Source organism: Catharus ustulatus, chromosome 4 (assembly GCF_009819885.2).
Source record: "Catharus ustulatus isolate bCatUst1 chromosome 4, bCatUst1.pri.v2, whole genome shotgun sequence".
NCBI lineage: Eukaryota > Metazoa > Chordata > Aves > Passeriformes > Turdidae > Catharus > Catharus ustulatus.
Window position 1 is genome coordinate 22,043,255 of NC_046224.1, and position 17,661 is coordinate 22,060,915.

The window sequence follows — 17,661 nt, forward strand, 5'->3', positions numbered from 1 at the left end:
TAGGATTGCTGAATTAAAACTTGTAGATGAGGTTGGCCACAAAATGGAGTGGAGCCAAATTGTTATTTAGAGGCTGTTGCATCTGTGTTCTGACTTTTGCAGCTTGGTGCATAGAATAGTGGAATTGTCAAGTATCTTGAGTTGTAGGGGACCCACAGGAATTGAGTCCAGCTCCTAGCACAGGACAACCCCAAGAATGATTCCTCTTGCCCAAGAGGGTTGTCCAAATGCTCTTGAACCTGTGGTCACACAAAACTGTCATTGATCTGAGCTAGTGTTGGCAGTAGTCCTGCTTTCTTCTACCAAAAAATTTTAAATCATTTATATCCCACCTGAAAAGACAAAATGCAATTTATTAATGAACTTTTTAGCTCTGTAAATAAAAATGAATTGGGGGCTGACACAAAACTAATCATACTAAGCATTTGAAGGGCATCCTTTTTCTAATAATTAATTCTGCTGTGTTAGTGTTCTAAACATTTGCCTGTCTTGTCCTTATGAGGGGAAAAAAGTCGTATTGAAATAACTGCCTGATAATTTTATCTTTTAGTTACTGTTAATATAATTTTTGCATGTTTTTGAGAAACTTTGTTAAGTTGTATGGTTCATAGGAGTAACTCTATGATGGTTTGTAGCTTTAGTAGATGTAAATTGGTTAGCACCAGCTAAAATCTTAGTTATTAAGTTAGGTTTAGGATGTAAGACCTTCCTTAGATGCTTTCTGCTTCTGAACATTATCATATATAATCCTTTAAAACTAAGCAATTAGGCAAGACCACATGAGGAAAAATATTTTTTTAATCCCAATGGATTTTTTTTGTTTAATGGAAACAGATTAAATCAGATTTTGTTGTATTTCAACAAAATCATTATAACTTCCTAGGTAATGCTGAACTTAACTCTATTTTTATTTGATAAAATAGATTTTCTAACATTTTTCTTACACTTTTAATAAACATTTTTATTTTTCTTAATACCTATGTTGGTGGAAGGAAGAATATAACTGTTGAGGGTAAACACACCAGTTTTTCTTGAAACAAGTTTTTCTGCAAGGTGCTCCGATACCTGTAGTTTTTTTGACCACAAATAGTCTTAGTAAAATATTACTTCAAACCGAATGAAAGTGATCTAAAAATCCAAGTTCAACCATTGTATGGATGTGGAGGATGAAGGCCTGTTTTATTCATGCAGAAAAATGTATCTTAATGATACATTGAGAAATTCTGTAACTATAATGAAATTTTCTTAAAAGTTACCTGATGTAAAAATCTTGCCGTTTACCCCAGTTATTAATTCTGTTTAAAACTTATGAAATTACAGTAAATTCATGAATACAAGCCACACTGAGTATAAGCCGCATCTCTGGGTGTTGGCAAATATTTCAGTTTTTGTCCATAAATAAGCCGCACCTGAATATAAACCGCTATGTCGTTCGCAGCGAGGACCCGCATGCAACGAAGTTGCCAAATACTAACAGAACCGCGGCATGGCGGGGGGTTTACTGGCTCAACTAAGGCTGTGCAGGCTCGGCCCGCTAGGGGCTGCTGACGGGGCCAGGTGGCCCAGCCCGGTGCTGCCACTCGGGGCTGGCCGCTGCCTCTGGGTTCGCTTGTCCTGGCCCCGCACCCGCCGCGGCGCCGGCCGGGCACGGAGAGAGCGCCCCGCTCACGCCGCGGTGCCGACCGGGCACGGAGAGAGCGCCCTGCTCACGCCGTGGCGCCGACCAGGCACGGAGCACCCTCTGCTCCCGCCACGGCGGCGGAGGGCGGGGGCAAAGCACCCCCCCTCCTCCCCGGGCTGCGGCAATGGCGGCGCAGGGCCCCCGTCGGCTCCCCGAGCCGTGGCAATGATGGCGCAGGGCCCCCGTCGGCTCCCCGAGCCACGGCAATGGCGGTGTGCCCCTCCCCCGTCCTCCCCTGGGCTGCGGCAGAGGAGGGAAGAAGAGAGCTCTCCCGCCTCTCTCCCTGCCCCCCGTGCTGCCTGCAGGGAGCCAGGACAACACAGTAACTCTGTAACAATCGCGGAATGCCGGCTTTTACTGACAGGTGCTTGGCTCGGCGCCCTGACTGGCACGTCTGGGGTTGTAAATGTCAGAAAATTATTCACATATTAGCCGCCCCCGACTATTAGCCGCACTTCCGGGTTTCCACCAAAATTTTTGTCAAATTACTGCGGCTTGTATTCGTGAAATTACTGTAAATGTTTTCAGAAGGATGAAATATTCTTGATCCATCAGTTAGATGTTAGATCCATTAGTTAGAATGTTATGCATGGTATTTATAGTGTGATCTCTGTGACCTTGGCATAAATGTGTTTGTGCAGCATATAGAGAAATTTGGATTCATTTTTTGGGAAGTCAAATAGAATTCAAATGCTGACAGGTGCTTTTTGTTTTTGTCAGTAACATTTCAACTACTTTACTTTAAAACACACCAAATGTACCAGTCTTTCTTAGTAGCAGTACAATATGATAATGATAAATTTTTATCTTTACAATTCTTTCTGATTTTTTTTTTTTTAAGGGCTAAGATGGATAGCACAGAGGAGCCTCAGAAAAAAGTCTTTAAAGCACGAAAAACAATGAGAGTAAGTGATCGGCAGCAACTTGAAGCTGTCTATAAAGTTAAAGAGGAGTTATTGAAGACAACTGAAGTGAAACTCGTAAATGGAAATGGAAAACATGAGAATGGAGATTCTGATATAAATTCCCTTTTAAGCAATACAGACTGTACAGAAGACAAGAAAGAAGTTAATGGCATGGTTGACTTGTGCGTTAACTCTGAAGAAGGAAAAACAGCTTGTGATGAAATTAGTGAGACCAAAAGCCCTGAAAGTAGGGCAGGAAACATACTAAGTGACAAAGAATCCAAACCTCTAATGCTGTCTTTAGAAAATGTTACTCCTGAGCAAGCTAAAGAAACTGATGCTGCAGTAGAATGTGAGGCTGAAAATGGAGTTGGTAGCAGTAAAGATAATCTCCATGAAGAAAATAATAGAAACAATAATTTGGACCAAAGAAAGAATGATATCCCATCGGAAGGTGAAAGTAAATCAGTCTGTGATATTAGTGACTCTCCTGAAGAGAAGGTAGAAACAAACGATTTACTTGTTAATTCTAGTTCCTCTGGTGAGGGAGAGAGGACTGAAGAAGTAGCTGTTGAAGAGGTGGTTGGAGAAGCAGCCATCTCTAGCAGTATGGAAGCTGATGAGGAAAAACAAGAAGACAGTACAGGACTTTCAGAAACCACTACTTCGAAGATAATGGATGAACCAAGTCAAAGTAGCTTAGACAATACTGAGTGTATGGAAACAGATGACATTATTCCAATTTTGGAAAAACTAGCACCTGCTGAAGATGATCTGAGCTGTTTTTCTAAAAGTTCTCTACTTCCAGTGGATGACACAGTCCCTGACTTAGAAGAGAAAATAGACAACTGTTTGGGTTCACCATCCAAGCAGGAAAGCAATGAAAATCTGCCAAAAGAGGCTTTCTTAGTACTGTCTGATGAAGAGGAGCCCTGTGATGAGAAGGAGGAACACGTTGAAGTGGTACTACCAAACAAGTCAAGTCTTCCAGGTAAGAATTTTCTAAGTCACTAATTTCTATTCAAGGTTGGGATGTTGTTCATTTCTTAGAATAACACACTAGTGGCAGGGTTCTAAATCAAAAAGGCAATCTTACCCACGAGTAATGTCATGTAGTATTAGTTTTCAAGGTATTCAGGCCCAGGAAAGTAACTTAGCTCTGAAAAATGGTCATCATAGAGATTTGGGATTTTTTGTATATTTGTTTTGGATTTTAGTTTTGGGGGGTTTTTTTGTTGTTTTCTTAATGTTTTGTTTAGGGTGTTTTTCATGCTCTGTAAATTTGGGTGCCAATTTGGGTTGAGGTAGTAGGTGGAAAAAGGAAAGATGAGTAATTGTCAGAGAGGGAACAGAAAAATTTGGGAGAAATGCATTCATTTACTGCTTTCATGGGGAAGAAAGGATTTCAGCTTTCCTTAACATGCAAATAAATGATAAGGAAAACACGTGCGTAATCCAGGTGTGTCTCAACTTCTTTTAACTGTTTTTCCCACTGAAAGACAGTATTGGAAAAGTTTAATGAAAATGCAGGTGTTATGTATTATTTTCATATAATATAATATTTATTCATTTAATTAAGTGATTTTTATCTAAGTTTGCTTTGTCTATGGCAACTGATTGATTCTTTTAAATGTTACATGTGGGATCTCTTCATGTAGTTAGCAGAATATTTTTCTAAGTTAAGCTGAATGGATGTCCTTTGTAGTATACTGTTTCATACAGTTTTGTAAGCTTTTTTCTTTTTAACAATGGACAGTCATTGTTATACTATTGCACTTCTGAAAATAAAAGAGTAATAATTTACAGATGATGCTGTTCTTTTATCAGTAATTAAGGAAGATGTTTCAAATTATCTTGGGGCTGGAATTATTTTTTTGTTTTTTCCCTCCCCCTCCTAACTCCCCATTGTATGGCTTTTATTAAACTATGTCCATATTAACCCAAGGGTGTTTAAATATGTCTGACTGAGTAAAAAATTTCATAGTTTAAACAAGATTCAGGTTTTAGGCTCTGGGAAGTTAGTAACCATAGTTTCTCAAATATTGTTTTACTAATGATGAGACTGTGGCATTCTGAGTCTTCAGTGTCTAAAGCAGCTAGAGAAACAGGGATGAGAATGTCTCTTCGCTGTTGTAGACTCCTCCTTTTCTAGTATTTATCTTTAAATTATGCTAGTTAAATAGAGATAAGGGAGGCTGCATAGTTTCTCCTAAGGATTCTGTTTAGGCATTAGCTGTTGTCAATGAGATTGGAAAAGTGATACCATAGTTGTGCACTTAGTCTTCCAGAAACTGTTGGAGGTGGGAGAAGCACAGGGGAAGATGGCTGTGTGTAATTGTATCAAAATTGTAGTGTTAAGAGTCCCTTTTATGAAATGAAAATGATAAATAAATTTGTTATCTTTGTTCTGAAGTTAACTGAAGTTAAAGGTTTCTCTCATTGAAGCCATTAGGTTTACTTTTTTCATCTTACCCAATAAGAAAACATTCTAGAGTCACAAAGGAATTTGCTATGGAGCAAAAAGACTGAAATGAGTATTAAATACTGGATTACGGTTTGCAGAAGTTTAAAATTAATGTATCCAGCAATACTTTTTCAGACTCTTATTTTTGGTGAAAAGACATTCTTTTGGCTAGTTGTTTTATTTATTGGCTAATGACAGTTTATGACTCAGAGTTGTGTGGCTGTAACTGAGACACCAACATGGCTGGACCACAGTGAATATTAGAAGACTTTATTCAAAAGTACAGATTATTAGAATGTATTTCCCAAGTGGAATTAGTAGCTATAATAATCATGTTGTCGCAGATTTTTATAATTAAATATCATACATCAGAAAACCTTGGAGCTTTTTTGTGTGAGCAGACACGTGACAAGGAACTCCTGATGTGAATTCTCTTGGATGTCCAAACAAGTGATTTCTTAGCAAGAACTTTTAAAAATGAAATGGTTAAATGGAAAGGCCTCCTGGGGGAAATAATTAGCTGAAGAATGAAAAATAAATTCAGAGTTCTAGAGACTGTGCTGTGACCGAATTAATAATTTTCCCAAAATGAATGATAACAGTTTGACAGATGACAGTTTGCTGATAGGAAGAACTGGAGAATTTTACGATGCTGTTTGACTGAGGAACAAACATGGCAGGTGAAACTCATTGTGGTCATCTGTGAAGTGGTTCACATGAGTACAACACTTGATCAGAAGGTAGAACTGACCACTCAATAAAAATATTTCAGGATTATAGTAGGTACTTTTGAGGAAACATTGATAAAATGGCATTTGAGGAAAGCAAGTGAAAAATGATTGGAATAAATTAAGAAACCAAGTAAAACTTTACTATGATACACCAAGCTCATAGGAGGCTGTCGGGGTTGCATTCATTGCTTCTGCCTGTCTAGCATCAGGATAATGAGATCACAGCTTGACAGTGAAAGCTAAACTGATAGCCACTTGTGAAATTTCCTCCTCCTGAAACTAGAGAAACATTTAGCTGGGTGTCATGTTTAAACCACTTTTAGTTAATTGTTCACGGTAATGGAAGTTAGTAAGGAAAGGATCTTCTCATCCCTGGAATTACGTGTCCTCTATACAGAACTGAAAAAAACCTTAGTTTTGAAGTTTGTAACATGTTTTAAAGACATTTTAGGTATATGTATCTTTCCGTGAAATATTTGTGTCTTTCAGCTGAATATTAAAATCTCTGAATTATGGGAAAAATTTTCCTAAACTTAGCAATTCTCCTTTAGATTAATAGCTAAATGAGTCTTATTTTATTCATAGTAATTAAATACATCAAGCTTATCTTGAAGTCTTAAAAAGCAGGTGGCATAGGCATCATGCTCATTTGTTACCTTAAAAGTAATAAATCAGATTTGGATTGAAGAATTTGTATTATTATTTTTTTTTTTTACATTAATAAGAAAAATTTAAATCTCATAATGCCAGGTTATGGCATTGTTGAGTTTTGACTCCTTCCTTTTTCTGATGTATTAGGTAACTTGTTTGAAATAATTTAAATATTCTTCATAATAGAAGGGAGACTTAAGAGAGGATCAAGCATACCTTTGTAACCAGAACTTTCCTTAGAAAAGCTTGTGAAATCTACTGTAATAACAAAATGAATATAGAAAAATGAAGACGTGTACAGATCAAGATGTGCATAACGATGCTTACTTGCTGTATTATATTCTGGATAGATTTTGTTGTAATCTTAAAGGCATTGTTGTATCTAGCAAGCACAGAAACACATGGTGGAAGCTTGTTTCATACACATATGTACGAAACATAAAATGGAAGCTCATGGAACATATAAAATTTTTCAGGAAGTGCTGTCATTTTTATCTTTGTGTGTTTGGTGGCTTCAGATTTTTCTCTATTTAGGCATTTCTTAAATTACATAATTTTAAATGACTAGTCCTAAATTGTGATACTTTATATTAGCAAGAAACTTCAAAGTAGAAGTAATATTTGTTGACCTAAATCTAGGTCTTTCCTATCATTAAGATTATGGTTGAAGTTACCAATTGTAAATAGAGAAACATATTAGTATTTTCTCCCTAAGTGGAAAAGTAAGCTAAAATAATTTGTTGAAAACTTCAGCTATAGTAAAAATAAATCATTTTGTTTCAGAGGTAACTGAAACATATTAATCTCATAATTACATTTCAGTAATTCTGGTTTGAATGTTAAGCAAATGTAGAAGTGAGTCTTAATGTGTTGCATGATAGTTTGAATTTTTGTTTTGAGGGTATCCCCTTATTTTTTTCATATCTTTCATTCCATTTTTTAATACTTATTTCTCTTGCCTTCCCTCACATGATTTTTCGTAAGTTTTCCTATTAGTCAAAATAGGACTGTTACAAGACTTTTGTAGATCTAAGTAAGTGTCACATGGATTTTTTTCTTCTGTTTATAGAAGAGGTAGAGGTGGAGAGCAAAAAGGAGTATGAAGATAAAGAAGAGGTCCACAAAGAAGAAGAGAAACAAATAGAGAAAAGTATGTAATGTTAAAACCATTATGTGTCTCTGGATTGTATGTGTTAGAAGCACAGAATCATTAGGTTTGGAAGGGACCTTTGGTGATTGTCTAGTCCAATGCCCCTGTTAAAAACCAGGTCAACTAGAAAGCAGTTTGCCCAGAACCATGTCCTGACAGTTTTTGCGTATTTCCACAGGTGAAGATTCCACAAATTTCCAGTGTTCTGTTCCCAGTGTTTGAGCACCTTCACAGTAAAATGTTTTTAAATGTTTGAGTGGAAATTCCTGTATTTCAACTTTCATCCATTTCTCCATTTCTGTCACTGCTGCTCACTAAAAGTCTTGCTCTTTGTTCATTTCCACCTGTCAGGTAATTCACACACAAGATAAAATCTCCTGTAATGGCCTTCTCCAGTTGATGAATGCTCCTATCTCTAAAGCATCTTGGTGACTACATACTGCACTCTCCAGTATGCTCACATTTTTTTCTTTTTAGAAACCCAGAACTGGACAAAAGACTCAAGGTTCAGGCTCACATTCCCTGGTCAGAGGGGAATAAGTACCTCCCTCAACCTACTGTCAGTACTCATTCTCAGGCAGCCAAGAATGTTGTTGGCCTTCTTTGCCGACAGGGGACATTGCTGGCCCATGTTCAATTCCATGTACATGGAGACCACCAGCACCTTTACTGAAAAGGTGTTTTCCAACCAGTGAATTCCCAACCTGTACTAATACATGGTTTTATTGCTACCCAAGTGTAGTACTTGGCCATCTCCTTTTCTTAACCTTCATGAGGTTCTTGTTTGCCCATTTCTCCAGTTTGTCAGTGTGACTCTGAATGGCAGCATAACCTCCTAGGAGTGTACAAATCACTCCTTCTAGTTTTGTATCACCTGCAAGTTGCTGCAGATATCCTCTTACCCCATTATCTAGGTCATGAATAAAGATGGTGGTGTTGGTAGTATGTGCTGGTGTGCATTACTGAGCTCCAGCTGGACTATGTGCCAATAATCATGGTTTCTGGAGCCCAGCAGTTGAGCCAGTCCAATTATCTAGGGCATACATCAAGAATTTGAGGATGATTTGGGTGTCAGAAGCATTATTAAAGATGCTCTTTTCTCATCCATGAAGCCAGTGGTCTCATTGTAGAAGGCTATTAGGCTGATAATGTGTGATTTCCCCTTGATAAATCCATTTTATTCCCCATCATCACCTTCTTAATAAGCTTAGAGATGATTTCTGTCTAGATTTACTTGCTCCATCGTGTTCTCAGGGATTAAGTTAAAGTTGATACTCCTGTAGTTCCCTTCTGGACACGGTGCTAGGAGCTTGAGGAGTGAATGAGGTCTCCTTGGTTGTTTTGTGCTTCATCATTGTGATGAAAATGACTCTTTTATAATGTAGTTCTGTTTTGAGCCTGTTCTTTTGTTAGATTTTTACTTCCTTTCTTAACAAAGAAGCAAAAAAAGAGTTTGAATGTTTTTTCATTCAGGTGTTAGAGGTACAAGTCAAAACTTCATGGCAGGTAAATAGAGTTAATTGCTGGTATAGCTAAATGAGATGTAGTTTTATTTGGCTGGAATTCTGAGAAGAGGATTTCTTTTTTGGAAGGAGGTTTTATTTTGCTTCTCAGAAGCCATGTTTATTTTAGGATGGTGCTGATAGGAGCAGGAAGAACTGGAGGGAAGTTCTGGAGATGGGGGACCATTTTGCATTTGGGGCAGTGATTGGGTGAATCACAAAGCACAGCTCCCTGACAGGGCAGTAATGTACAGATACCAGAAGGACTGGTTTTGTACTCTGATGTCATCAAGCATGTTTTTCCAAAGGCGTTCCTGCTGGTTTAGAATAAAAAAGCTTATACCGAGGACAACATCATAGTAATCATGGCATTCTGAAGATACCTGTTTTTCCAAGAGTTCCTCATGAGCCGTTGTATCTCATTGTTCCAGGTGAAGCATCAAAGAGAAAGCGTTCCAAATCTGAGGACATGGACAATGTTCATTCTAAACATCGTCGGTACATGGGAGAAGATTATGAAGCAGAGCTCCAAGTAAAAATTACAACCAGAAAGGATGTTGACCTAAAATTACAAAAGGTAGAATAGAGGTGCAGAGCAAAGAGCATATACACACACCTGTCACTTGTGTTACCATCTTTGAATTAGCAGTCCTTCCACACACACTCTGTGTCCCCAAACACTTTCTCTTTTTTGTGGTTGAACATTGGATGTAATTCAAATGGCAAAAGTGCTTAATTCATATAAAGTTCTACATAACCCTCCTTTTAAGAAGAGACCAAATACCATTTGAAAACTGTGCTGCAGGAGTTACATTTGAAATGTATAAAATATTCAGTGTCATCTGACTCTAGACTGAAAATGTTAGCAAAGTATGTATTGCACCATGATGAAATTTATATGTGATGCACTTTGTGTGCCTAGCTTTTAAAAAAAGTCAGTCTCCAAACAAGACTTCAACCTGGCATTTTGCAGGTTTTTGTAGAGCTTTAGTAACCTGATTGCACCACTGTTGTCAAAGGAACCTATGGTCTTGAAGAAAAGGAAATGGTGCTGTTCTTGCATTAATTCATTAGCTAGCATGTATTGTAACTTCATTAATTTAGAATGGCAAAAACTTGAACCACATTACTTGCTTATTTATTTTGTTTCCTGAGAACTTCTTACAGTGCAGTAGGTATAGAAGGAAGAAAAGCATTAAGTAATAACTTCTATCAAGTAGACTTTGTGAAAACTAGTCTTCTTAAGATTTTAGCTTCTGCAAGAGAGGTAACATTGCAGTTTTTGCTAGGGGAAGATTCATCTCAGAAAAAAGTTTTTGTTGAATGCCTTAAGTTTCTGTTCTTTGGATGCCAATGTCCTTCTCAAAAGTAGAAAAGTAAGCAGAACAATTAATTTATGAAAGCACTGCACTTTAAAAAAATCTTCTGTTGTTATGCTTCGTTTTATATGTAGTAAGATTTTCTGTTCTTATCATACTGCAAGGAGATGAATTTGTTGAATTAATGGCAAACCATTTGTATTTTCCAAAATGTCAAAACTTAGCTGTGCAACCACATGGTTATTGCTGACTGTGGATTTATTTGATTGACAGGGCACAACAGTTGTCATTGTTCTGTTTATAGCAGGTTATTTGTTAAGAGTTGAGAATATTTTTGTAGATGGTCCCCCAAATTTTGGGATTACATTGTTGTTTTTTCTGTGTAACAATTTTGCAGATTATCCAGAGACTGTTGGAAGAAAAACTTAACGCTTTACAGTGTGCTGTATTTGACAAGACTCTGGCAGACTTGAAAACTCGAATGGAGAAAGTAGAATGCAACAAGAGGCATAAAACTGTGCTTACTGAAATGCAGGTGAGTGTTAGTGTGTTCACTCCATACTAGGGTCAAATTCAAAAATAACTTCCTCAATATTTAGTAGTAAGGTTTCTACAGTTGCCAGTAGGGAAATGATTTTTGACTCTACAACGGGAGGAGATGGTGTGGGAGCAGCAAATACAAATGTTCCTTTTGAGTTGTAAAACTATTTCCCTACTCAGGAGGAGGGAAGCAACTAATTAATCCTACAGAAACTTGGAAGTGGATCTTCCATCTGGCAAACTGACTCATTAGCTGTTAGTAGACTGCTTTTCTATTCTTCTGTTCCAGTTAGACATTTTTTTTTAAAAAAGCCAAGTATGAAAGTATCTAAGGTTTTTATGAAGCTGGAAATTTGCATGGAAAAGGGAACATGCAGAAAGGAGAGAACAACAGCACTGGACTTTGAACAGTAGCACTGGACTTCAAACATTCTACATCACATGTTGTTTCCCAGAGTGTGAATTGTTAATGTTCTAGCAAGGAAGCAAATAGCTAGTGCTGAATGTAGTATGCTTTCCTGCATTCTTTATAGAAAATATGTACATAGTGGTGACATGAACATCACAAAACACAAAGAATTTAGAACTGATAAGACATTTAAAAGCTTGTCTCATAATGAATTTGAATGATAAGGCTATTTTACCTCTTTAATTAAAAGAAATATTGAGTTTGCAAGATCATTTCCCACTATACAGCTCTTTCCTCTAGTTGCCAAAGACATTTTATGTTGAGTTTTACCAATACCTTTAACCATCAACTAGAGTGTCAAATTAATAACATCATATAAGGTTTTCATTCATGTAGTTTTGTGTGAAGATGCAAGATGGATTTCGTTTGTGCAGCTGTGAATAGGAAGGAAAATAGTTAAACTTGTCTCTAAGATACCGTGATTGTGATGTATATGTTTGTTTTTCTGTATAGTATAGTTGAAAATAACATAGTTGTACTGTATTTCAAGGAAGAATAATTTTCCTGATATGAAAATAACCTTTGACTTGATATCTTAGTTATGTCTTTTAGTTTGTAAAATTTCTTTGGTTCTTGGGGATTTATGGTTTTGTTTGTTTTCATCTTCTTCCTGTTTAGACTAAAATTGCAAGATTGACAAAGCGGGTTGGAGCAGCCAAGGAGGACTTGAAGAAGAGACAGGAAGTAAGAACTAGATTTGTTGGGGTTTGGGGTTTTTTTTCTGAGTTAACCTGAACCTTGTGTTGGAAAACAAAGGAAATTTATATGCAGGAAGATGTAACTTGTTTGTTCAATGGCATTGACAAATCAGGTTTCTCTGGTTTGGTTAAAGAAGTCTTTAATATCCGTTATGAAATTCTGATTTGTACAGAAGATTCCTTAGCTATTTTTAGTGTGAAAACACCTTAACCTATATGTAACTGAATCTAATTTACCCCAGTATGAAGAGTACAGTGTAAATAAAAGTGCATCCCACTACCTTAAATCTGAGGGGTGAGAGTGGGAAGAGGAAAGAGGATACAGAAGGAGCCAGTAGGACTAAGGAGATGTTGGATTGTTGTAAAATATGTCAGTTTCTCCTGCAGTGTTGACTACAGAAAATTAATCTCTCACACAACAATGAATGGATATGAAATAGAATGAAAGCATAAGTTTGCAAACTGGCTTAGAGTTGTTTTCTTACTGCCCCTCTCTCTCTTTCTGTGTAGAATGTGGCAAATGTACCTGTATCTCCAGGGAGAGCAGCACCTGTATCTCCAGGGAAAGCAGCACCTGACACTGCAAACATAAACAATGCCACGTATCGGTAAGCAAAGCACATCACTGGGACAGTCTTCAAATTTATCATAGGACACTTCAGATAATCTCTGTATTCCCTTTTTTTAATTAAAGCGTTTTTCCTTTTCCTTCATTGCTCTTCACTTGTAAAATTTGATTTGCTTTTACAGAAGTCATGAGTTGACAGAATTGAACCCAATCTTGATTAAATTTAGATGTTATTTAGCATCAGTTTTAGTGTTTAAAAAATTATAGGTAATAGTGGAAGTTTAATTTCAAGACCAGGAAAATTCTTATGGTGGAAGGCAAGCTTGGTGCAAGGATTTGAAAATTTAAATAATTCCATACTTCTTTTTATTAGGGAAATATCCTAACTTAATTTGCCTGAGAAGCAAAAAATGTGTTTAGAAAATAAAATTTCAAAGACAAGAACAGCTGTAAAATTAGGGATTTTTTCACCATTGTACTGTTCATAAATACACATTATGTGGCTTACTGCAAGAAATGCCAACTCAGACTTCATTCCTTAGAAATGCTGGCACAGTGAGGCAAATGCTGGAGTCCAAGAGGAATGTCGGAGAGAGCACACCAGCAACTTTTCAAGCTCCTGTGAATCCAGGTAAGAAACTCCCTATGGAACTATAAGCACATTTCTTTGAAGTTTTATTGCTTTCCATTAAAGAAGCAACTAACTTAACAGAGCAAAACTGGTTTATCTCCTTTGTTTCTGATATTAAAAAAAAAAAAAATCACTATTTTTAATTCTCTACCACATTTCCAGTTTATATTTGTGTAGTGGGCTTACAGGTATGGGAAAAAATGTATTGATTTGGCCAAGAACTTGTGGTAAATTGGATGCTTCAGGAGACTGCATGCTGAGTATGGCAGCAAAACTGACTGCCAAGAACTGAAACAATCTCAGACCCCTTAGTGTGCTTGATCATAATAGGATGCTGATTATATCCTTCCCTCTACCTAATGATTATAGAAATTGAGTGGGAAACTAAACAGCAATTATAAACCCCATTTCTTAAAGGAGTCATGTTAAAAAATGGAATTTCTAGATTAAAATTTTATAGGGAATATAGACTCAAACTTACCATCAATTTATTCATTATAGTCTCACTGTCCTTGGTTGTAAAAATAGTTTAATATTGAATGCTGAATCTTTCCCATAGGATTATCTTACAGTTTGCATGTACTGGCTTTCAGTAGTGTATTTTGCTCCTGATCTTCAGAATTAATTCTGAAATTTTATTGCATAAAAGTCTATATGTTCTCTGACACATTAATACTTGGTTTTGGTAGAACCTTCTGGATACAAGGTCCTACCTATACAAGGCAAGCTAGTCATAACTGACATAGTTTTTCTTGTTTTCTGAAGCACCGGTTGCTCTGCCATTTCTGTAATGCGTGTTAAAAAGCTGTATTTTGTGTTTTCAACAGTTAAATCTCAGAGCTTTCTTCAAGCCTGTTTCATAATTCCTTAACTTTTTTTCTAACATTTTTTGTAAACAGAAATGCAGTATTGACTATATCTTTAACCAGGCCATTGAATATCAGAGTGTACAAAAGAGTGTACTGCTATAGGTACTATAGGAGAAAAATAGTACCTATAGCCTTTATTTGCAAAAAGAAGTAATTATACACTACCTTAATCATAGAACTATTTGGGTTGGAAGGGACCTTTAAAGATCACCTAGTCCAACCTTACCACCATGGACCAGACCATCTTTCACAAGATCAAGTTGCTCAAAGCCCTGTCTAGCCTGATGTTGAACACTTAAAATGATAAAGCATTTGCAGTCACTCTGGATAGCCAGTTCCAGTGTCTCACTGCCCTCATCATAAATCATTTCCATTTGCTGTGTTGCAGTGAAACTTCCCACTTGATTCAAGTACTTAATTTTTATTTTTTTTTTGTGTATAGTGCCTGCTTCCAGTCTTGCTGCTCCTCCAGCAGTTGCCAGTGGACATCCTAAGCTTCAGACTCCAGTGTCCTCCACCAGCTCTTTGACAACAGCAGTGCTTCCCACAGCTAACACAGCTACAGTTGTAGGCGCTAACCAGGTGCCCACTGGCAGCACTCAGTCAGTGTCTGTCTCATTGCAATCTTTGCCTGTAATCCTGCATGTACCTGTGGCAGTGTCATCCCAGACTCAGCTTCTGCAAGGTCACACAGGGACTTTGGTCTCTAACCAGCAGTCAGGCAACGTTGAATTTATATCTGTACAAAACTCATCTACAGTTGGTAGTCTTACCAAAACTACAATGTCTTTGGCATCAACTAGCGCAACTAAACCAAATACCATCCCACATGTGCCCAGTCCTGGTATCCAAAGGAACTCTACAGCCAGTGCTGGGTCAATAGGCACAACGTTGGCAGTACAGGCTGTTCCTTCTACACATCCTGTTACCCAGACCACAAGGACTTCTTTGCCCACAGTGGGTACTCCAGGACTTTATAATGCGACCTCCAGTCGAACACCCCTACAGATGAAGGTTCCTCTCACTGCATTTAGTAGTACAGCTCCTACTGAACCACCCACTGTTGCAGCACCCAAGATTGGTAAGTGATGCTTGAATGTTGGCACTGACAGAGGAAGATAGTGGTCAGAGGGAAATACGAAACTGCACTCTGTGGAAAACTGTTCCTTGATGTGTTCTACAGAAATGGTTCTTCTCGGTTGCATTTCTCTTGAAATTTTCAAGATCAAAATAATCTCTATGACAATTTGTTTCAGACATTGTTGAAAATAAACTCCCCTTAGACGGAGTCAGCAGTGTGGGTTTGTCAGCTTTGTTTTATTTGGAATTTGATTTACATAATTCCTAGTGCTAATCAGAAACTCCTATTCTGTCATTAAGAACTTGGTATTTATTTTTAATACAGCCTTTGAGAATAATGAGTTACCTTTCTAAGCAAAGGCATATTGAAAGGAAAGTATAATTGTAACTTGATTTTCAAAACACTTAAAAGTAAACAAAATGGGAGGAAAAAACCAACTGAATATGAACCTAATTCCAAAGGAGTTCCCTTACAGTATTTAAATAGTCTCTAAACACAATATATGTTCAAATAACGATAATTCTATTAATTACTTTAAAATACTTCTGCTCAATCTTCAGTCCTGCTCTGATGGTTGTCTGCACTTCTGATTTTAATACCTTGAATTTTTTATAAGAGATCTTCAAGATGTGCGAGTTGGAGTTATAAGCAAGTGCCTTATTGACATAATGTTAGAAGGCATCAAGCAGAAGTTGACATCAGAACTAGTTTCATTTCATTTTCCTATATCTAAGTTACCTATGCTAACATATGTGCTCTGTGGAGTTAGGCATTTATGTTTGATGTTGGCTCTTAGCTCTAAAGCAAATAGAAGTGATTTAAAACAACATAAAAAGGGCTGTGACTGATGAGATACAGGGATGACCTATTTGTCCAATGAATGTCTCATTTTATGCAGTTTCCTTAGACTTACTTCATACCCTAGTAGTTTTCTCACCAGAATTGAAACACTGATGATTTGGGCCAACATTGTTGCTGATAAGCTCTTGTTAAAATGAAAAAAAAAATGAGAACAGAATTTGAATTTATGTATTTACTTAAAATATTAAAGCAACTTCTTAAATTTCTAGTTTACTGTTTGCCTGAGCTACTAAAGGTACTCAGTTTCCCCCTCTTATATATTTTGTAGTCTGTTTAACCATCCTTTTTTTCAGTCAGGTCATTCTCTGTATGGAAATGTTTAATAATTTTATTAATTTTTCAGTTGAATAGCTTATCAGTATACATACAGAGGGAGGAGATGTTGGAGTTATACTTTGAGCTATAGAAAAAGCTTTTACTATATTGTCAAACTTACAAGGAAAAGGGACGCATTAATCAAACTTGAATACTTATAATTGAAAACTGGGGCTAAATGTGAAATATGTCACATACTGAATATTTGCCTTCAAATATGGCTAGTGGGTAGCAGTATTAGTACTGATGAGATATTGCAAATGAACAATTTCTTGACCCCTCAGAAAACCAGACAAGCAGGCCACCAACAGATACTTCGGCAAACAAGCGACCTGCTGAGGGAACAACACAGGTAGGCTGTTGATTTTTTCTATGTAAAATTCTAAAGTTACAATCCACAGGAGATTTTTTTTACCTTTATCGATTATTATGAAATAATTTTAGTTTCTTTTGTGCCATACTTTCTAGTTCCTCTCAGTTTTTATTTTTCTTCTGATTCACTGTTATTTGCAGCATAATTTTTTCAGAAGTTTTCTGATGGGATTTTTGTAGTAGATGAGTTGGTAAATCAGGAGCAGACTAGAAATTGTCTGCTAAAACAAAGATAACATGCAAAGAAAAGACTGCCCAATCTTTGTCTGAATGGCTTGAACTTACAGCTACAAATATTTTATAAATTATTACAATGCTCTCATTCCCACACTAATCCAGAAACTAAAATTGAAATTCTAATGGTTGCCATATATCATGGGAGAACAAAAAAAAGGAAAATAAACTTTCTAAAGGAATAGCTACTTCATGATAAAGGATAACTTGCAATACTTCTGGATTCCTTGTCTAAAATTTGTTGAACTTGCTTTGAAATTTAAAGTTTGAAATTAAGCTATTTAAAATTTTACATAAATAATTTTCTTTGTCGCTGGACGTTTTGCGAAGCACCTCATCCTTAACTGTTGCTGTTAACCAGAAATAATTTTATTAAGAGGAATAAAATTAATTTTTTTCTAGATAACATTTCCAAATTCATTAGTGTCACAAGGTACAGTTAATCTAAATTGTATTTCAAAACAAGAAGAAAATATACTGGATAATGTTCTGGTTTTCATCTGCTGAAAGTCATCTGGCAAAGGTAGCTAGTATTTTAGAGTATTAACTATGCCTCACTCTACCTTTCTATTAAGGCATTTATTAAAGAAAGATTGTTTGGAACTTCATTTTCAAACATA

General features: G+C 36.7%; 1 protein-coding gene across 15 annotated transcripts in view; it reads left to right on the forward strand.

The window, feature by feature from the left end:
- Positions 1 to 17,661, forward strand: part of LOC116994986 (activating transcription factor 7 interacting protein) — an 80,784-nt gene that overhangs the window by 35,658 nt on the left and 27,465 nt on the right. For all 15 annotated transcript variants that reach the window (XR_004417627.1, XM_033057086.2, XM_033057087.2 and 12 more), the window contains 9 exons: positions 2,523 to 3,577; positions 7,502 to 7,582; positions 9,516 to 9,661; positions 10,801 to 10,938; positions 12,031 to 12,096; positions 12,621 to 12,718; positions 13,221 to 13,309; positions 14,621 to 15,259; positions 16,720 to 16,787. Coding sequence is in view for 14 of the 15 variants with exons in the window: in XM_033057086.2 (XP_032912977.1) it covers positions 2,523 to 3,577; positions 7,502 to 7,582; positions 9,516 to 9,661; positions 10,801 to 10,938; positions 12,031 to 12,096; positions 12,621 to 12,718; positions 13,221 to 13,309; positions 14,621 to 15,259; positions 16,720 to 16,787 (2,380 nt within the window). In the remaining variant the exon portion in view is untranslated. The remainder of the gene's footprint in view (positions 1 to 2,522; positions 3,578 to 7,501; positions 7,583 to 9,515; positions 9,662 to 10,800; positions 10,939 to 12,030; positions 12,097 to 12,620; positions 12,719 to 13,220; positions 13,310 to 14,620; positions 15,260 to 16,719; positions 16,788 to 17,661) is intronic.